Source organism: Manduca sexta, chromosome 3 (genome assembly GCF_014839805.1).
Source record: "Manduca sexta isolate Smith_Timp_Sample1 chromosome 3, JHU_Msex_v1.0, whole genome shotgun sequence".
Lineage (NCBI taxonomy): Eukaryota > Metazoa > Arthropoda > Insecta > Lepidoptera > Sphingidae > Manduca > Manduca sexta.
Window position 1 is genome coordinate 959,084 of NC_051117.1, and position 6,158 is coordinate 965,241.

The 6,158-nt window shown below is 30.2% G+C and overlaps 1 protein-coding gene across 1 annotated transcript; it reads right to left on the minus strand.

The window, feature by feature from the left end:
- Positions 1 to 340: 340 nt before the first annotated feature.
- Positions 341 to 5,690, minus strand: LOC115450225 (acidic repeat-containing protein). The gene is made up of 8 exons (XM_030178224.2): positions 5,541 to 5,690; positions 5,179 to 5,309; positions 4,448 to 4,552; positions 3,560 to 4,208; positions 2,848 to 3,025; positions 2,432 to 2,623; positions 1,960 to 2,067; positions 341 to 1,522 (listed from the first exon to the last, which is right to left on the minus strand). The coding sequence occupies exons 1-8, from the start codon at positions 5,575 to 5,577 to the stop codon at positions 1,246 to 1,248; spliced, it is 1,677 nt and encodes a 558-aa protein (XP_030034084.1). The 5' UTR covers positions 5,578 to 5,690; the 3' UTR covers positions 341 to 1,245.
- Between the last annotated feature and the right edge of the window lie 468 nt (positions 5,691 to 6,158).

The window sequence follows — 6,158 nt, forward strand, 5'->3', positions numbered from 1 at the left end:
CAGAGTATTTTATCATGTCAAAAATTCAGTAAATATTTTAGAAAATTCTATTGATTTACAAATAAATTAACAAGTCAAGAATTTATATCCCGTTTTAAAATCAGTCAAAAACTACGTATATTTTGAAAACAATTACATTTCAAAATGTTTATCGATTTTAAGTTTAATATTGTGGAATCCCTTTTACTAAGTAATAAGTAAATATTACACAAGTAAATATTACATTATTTAGTACATTCCTTCGAAATTCTTATAAATGATTCCCAGGTACGAAGGTTTTGTTACAATATTTATACTTAACAATTTTTTAACGTTTTTTTCAAAGATATTATATAATGCACATATTCAATGTGCCAATTTGACGTCCAAAAATATTGTTTAATTGAAAATATGAACGCATTCATAACATTAGTTAGTTATACGATTGTAACCAGTACAACAGTCTAAACTATATACATTATAATAAATATTTCGAAGATAAATAATATAAACATATACCTACCTTCTAAAATATAGTTTTTCTAAAATTGTGATGAGGCAATCTTTGGAGGTTATTCTTTGTACAAAGATACAATACTTATCTGAACAAATACAAAACTTAAAATCGCTTATGCACCGAAGTATTGAAAAAAAAAAAAATTCTTGGTGTGAATTTCATAAAATCTATTTTTTTGTGAAAAAAAAAAACAGTTCTCAGAATATAAAAATGTATTGGCGATTTGAATTTGTTCAGTTACTTATGTGGATGACTGTACTTTGGTCAAATAAGATTGAATTGATGTTAGACCGTACTAAAGACGTAAATAACATTAATATTCGATAGATTATTTAAATTATGGAAATATTTCTTTGTACATTAACTTATGCATAGTAATTTGTACTAAATATTTTTTTAACCTCCTTAACTCTGAAATTCAATAGAGGTAGGTACTTGATATTATGAAAAATATATTAAACATTATTCTGTTTCAGTCATTAGGTTTAGGAAATTGCTCAAGAGTTTTTTAAAGCAATATGATCAGAAAATGAGATTTTTTAAAGGGCCACCCCGCTAACTCAAAAAGTCGTATAACATAATTTAATGATCAATTTAAATACGATTCCTTTATTTTCAAACCTACAAATTTGTTAAGGCGCTCTGCAGACGTCTACTTGTCGGGAAACAGTTCTATAAAATTGTTTTAAATTTCGCAAATGTCAGAATAATTCTTGGCATATTGAAGCGTCTGCGTGATGCCTTATATTTCAACTGGAATCTAATTCTTTACTCTCCTTATTCTTCTTCATGGCTGAGAACTCTTCGCCTAAAAGTTTCATGACTTCAGCATGACTTTTACCTTCTTTCTTCAACGCATAGTTTTCTTTAACGAATCTAGCGAAATCGTTCGCGTTCCCCTTCCTCGCTGGGGTTGACACCACGACGCCATCTTTGTTTTTCTTGTTCACTATTATCTCGAACGTGCCGCGACAGTAACCGCAGCATTTTTTGGTGATGTCGAGGGATTTTGAGTGCCTTTGGACACTGGAAAACAAGTCAAGAAATTTTGTAATAAAGCATTGTAAATTCACTAGATTAAGGTACTAATTGGAACAAATACTCAGATACTATTACATATTGGGCACATATTTTCTAAAAATTGCATATATATATTATAATATCAGACCCATACTTGATCATTATCTGCTATTTTGATTCAAAAACTAAAGCAAATAAAAATATATGAGCGGAACAATAAAATTTAACCCAGTTCCATTTTTAGTTGGTCCAAAGTATGGATAAGGAAAAATTAATTTTGTCTGTAATCATTTAGTTTCATAACTCCCCAATCACTAATATTTTTAATATTTATCAAAAAAAAAAAAATTTGGTTGTATGAGTTCTAAATTTTCATCTCCATTGTGAAAACTAAACCGAGACCAACAAATAGATAGTTATAAATTAATAAACAATTGACATACCTGTATCCACATTTAGTACATTTATAGGAGTATTTGAAATGTATAGCCATGTCGTGACACCGCGATATCTCTCCCAACTCCGGGTAAACGCGAAGAGCACGCGTTGCCCTGAAATATAAATTGGTATTTAAAATAACATTCATTGATTCTTACTATTTTTGGTTTGAAATGAGGACATATTGTTAATAGAATGAGAATTAAATTGCTATAAAGTAGATAACCTGACCAGAAACATAAAAAACCTGCTTTGACTTATGCTTTGTCATTTTTAAGTTAACGGTGTCAGTACAAGAAATTAGTATTCGTTACAACTGTTATATTTTGCTTCTCAGTATCGGCCTGGGGTCTGGAATTTGTGAATAGTATGTGACAGAACACACATAGAGAGAAGTGGATGCTCCATTTGTACATCTGCCCTTTCGAGGATAAAGGTGGTGTGTTTATAATCAGCAATCAAATGACTATAACATACCATTTCTTCCACAAAGGTCCATGTCCAGCCTTCAGCTCTCCATCGATCAGCCATGTTGCAGCATGGCACATTTCATGTATGAGAGTGTCTCGTAATCTCTCCGGTGCATCCAACACTTTCGTGGAGAGTTTAATACTTGATGTCCTTATGCGGTCGCCTTTAGCCGTCTTTATCCGTCTGTTCGTTGTTGTACTGGAAAATATTATAAAATTTTCTTGTAACATAAAAAAAATAACAGCTAAGTAAATTAACAGCAAAAAAATATTTTACAACTACAATGAATAATAAAATATATATATATTTCTGCATTGCAATACACAATATCATAAAATTCTCTTCAAATATAAATAAAATAATCACTCGCAATTAAGAAACATATAAACAAATGCTCAATAATTAAAAGCAGAATAACATACCCAGCGGTACTCCTTAATTTAGTATCCCAGACTATAGGCATGTCTGCATCCAATACATCGTCAAATACACCCTTATTGAACTCGTTGTAAAGTCGACGAGTGAGCGGCTCTCGCAATGTTTTGAAGTTGTCCCTATATTGTATAGCTTCGGGATGACACCGCCAAGATGGAACATTGTCTGTAATAATAACATATGGTGTTTTAAAGAAATTGCTATGTACCTATATTGGTGTGATTATAAATGATCATAACAGCCATTAAATACCCATAATCAAGAAATAGAAATTGTAAAGTATATTATAAAGTATAGCCTAATTGAGAGTGAAACAGACTTCCGAGATGAATGTCTGAATGTACTAAACTCAAAGGCACGCACCCCAGATTTATAAAGTTATGTGTATTTGTAAATTTTTGCTTTAGTGGTGAAGAAAATTATTGTTAGGAATTCCTTATACCTGAGATTTTTTTTTTATAATAAATTTATTGAATATATAGTTTCAGTTTAAAATAAGTTTATTAGGCAATTGACTTACTTATCTGCTATACATAAGTAGTTATACAACTAAAATATCTATGAAATGCTAGTATTTACGTGTGATTCGAAATGGACCAATATTTGGTTGAATTAACTGACGAAATTTGGTCTGTAGCTGCAAAATGTGTAAAAATGCAATTGTGAAGGGCTTATGTTTTAGATAATGTAATAATTTACCTGCTAAGGAACCAACAAAGGTAAGCCTCTGTACATTCTCAGCCACTGGTTTAACTGTAACATTACCAACTTTTTCTGTCAGGACATCAATATCTCTCTTCATAATCTCTACCAACTCTGTAACAGACATCCCTTTATTCACAGTTTTTTTCTTAGTAGTAGAATTAACATTTCTCTTAAACTTGGGAGGCTCTGGCGTACTTGGCACCTTTTCTGTATACAACTTCCGTTTAGACTTCTTCTCACTATCTAATAACTCGGCTCGTTTTTTAGTCTCCGATTCTGTTAAATATTGAGTTTTAATTTCCTTTAGATTATGCCTAACATTTTCTTTTTCATCATCGTCAAACTGCAGTTTCTTTGTCACACCATTGAAGTTGGAATAATTGTGTTTCAATGTTTTGAACAAGGCAGGTATTGATTTCCATGTCTCTCCATAGAGGTCGTTCAATAACTTTTTTTGTGAGTGTTGGATTGTTTTTATAGAACATTGTTCTAACGATTCATTCATTACGTCCTTTGGTGTTGATGGTACAGCTTCGTTTCTTGGTGTAGCACAGAGTATGTTTTGGGCAGGTGACCAACCACCTACGCTGGGTCTTTTTTGGTTGGTAGGACTTGTTTCTTGTAAGGAACCGTTAAATGAGACCTGCAAATTCATGAATACGAATTTTAGTTTTTATTTTATTGTATATAAATATAATGTAAGCATGAGGAACCCTATCAGTTTATTAACTTACAACATGCAGAAATATTAATGATTAGCTTTCAAAAAAATACTCAAATATACAATTTTTTTTCTTATTTTACATACTGCTATGTCTTGAACTTTCATATTTTTGTATACATTTTGTGTTATAAAATTTTAAGTCAGGCACTAAAACTTACATTGCCAACTGTACTTGGTTTCTTGTGAGACACTTCTGGTAGATCATCTGTTGATAGCTCACAAGAGTCATTTATGATTATCGGAGAATATATTTTTGGTGGTTTCTGAAATCAAGTAAATTACATACATTTTCTGTAGGTTCTGTGGTAAAAATTGCAAACAGTTAACAGAAGAGCATGCCTCATGTAAGCACAGTGAAATTGGTTATAATAACATTGAAAGGACCACAGTTTTTTTATTACCTATTTTTTTTAAATTACTGATAAATAAATGGTGACAGCCATAATATAAAAGAAGACCACTATATTTAGATGCTTAATAGCCATGATAAACCAAACTCTTTTAGAATACAAATTTCATAAAAATCTGTTCAGTAGATTCTGAGAAAATTAATTACATACCAACAGACAACTTTTGGGAACTTTTATAATACATATAGATTTGTATGGATCTTGCTTTTTAGTCATTATAACAGACCATCACTATAACCAATGTTGTTATAACCAGTATCTACTGTATGTTTACAATAGATATGAAATAAGTAGTAGTTAATAAAATTGGCATAAGTATTATATTTCATTTACCGCGGAATAGACCATGCATTATTAAAATATTTTTTTAGTATATAACTACCCTCTATATATAAGTAAAGTTAATTAACGAAAATAAAGTACTCGTTAATTTGATAACTTGTTAATACTAAATGTAGGTATGAATGGTTATTACTTACGTAGTTTATAAATTCCGATCTAATTCTATCGAAAGACTCGTCAAGTATGATAACATCGGAGCTGCGGTTTACTTTGTTTGTCATTTCATCCGTTTTATGGCGATTTTTCTTGAGTGAGAGTTTGAGAAACTCTAAACATAAGAACATTTGAAAATAATTATTAATCTCGTCGGCATTAAATGAGGTCACACGTGTATTATACAATTGTATGTTCTTTTTATGTAATTATTAAAGTTCTATTTTTTTTTCGTATGAATTTTAATAGAAATCCTCATTACTATCGTGATTACTTTAAAGATAACTTTCCCGCACATTTGCGATCTTTTTTAATTTCAGTTGTACAAAGAATGTGTAATACTTACTGTTGCTTTGGTTATTTTTTGCCCGTTTAGTGTCCATTGTTATTTATAGGTGAAATAACTTAATTCTAGGCCTTTTTAAATTTACTTTATTGATAAAAAATTTAAATGAATGAACCGTTGGAATCTAAACTTTTGTGACAACTGACAGTTGTGAAAATTGAAATCACAAAATTGACATATATATTTGTGGGTAAACGTATAAAGACTATGCAGCCAAATAATATATTTTTAAATACAAATATTGCACAAATGTATTAATTGGTAATTTTAATTGAATATTAAAGAAAATGAAGTTTCAAAATGATTTCAACGGTAACATTATCTAATTTTGTGATTTCTTAGCTTCATACTGTATCCATAGATGTCGCGTTTCACATTTAAAAATTTAATTACAAAAGAAATGCAATAGATGTCGCTGATCCTTAGTTTATGTATAGTTCAAATAGATGTCACCACTCGCTTATAAATCCAAAATTCAACACTATCCAGACCCCTAAGCAGGAACCATTATAATTATTAGCACAAACTTTATCAAGAATGATTTTATAGTAGATTGTGTATTATGTGCCTAGTCGGTTCACTGGAGTTTACACAGATGATTCATATATTAGAATATTA

Excerpts from the sequence above, each read along its gene's own strand:
- LOC115450225 (XM_030178224.2), bottom strand. The coding sequence starts at position 5,577 with ATGGACACTAAACGGGCAAAAAATAACCAAAGCAACA. Across the intron at positions 4,209-4,447 it reads AACCAAGTACAGTTGGCAAT|GTCTCATTTAACGGTTCCTT; the intron begins GTAAGTTTTAGT and ends ATGAATTTGCAG. Across the intron at positions 1,523-1,959 it reads TGTACTAAATGTGGATACAG|TGTCCAAAGGCACTCAAAAT; the intron begins GTATGTCAATTG and ends CTTGTTTTCCAG.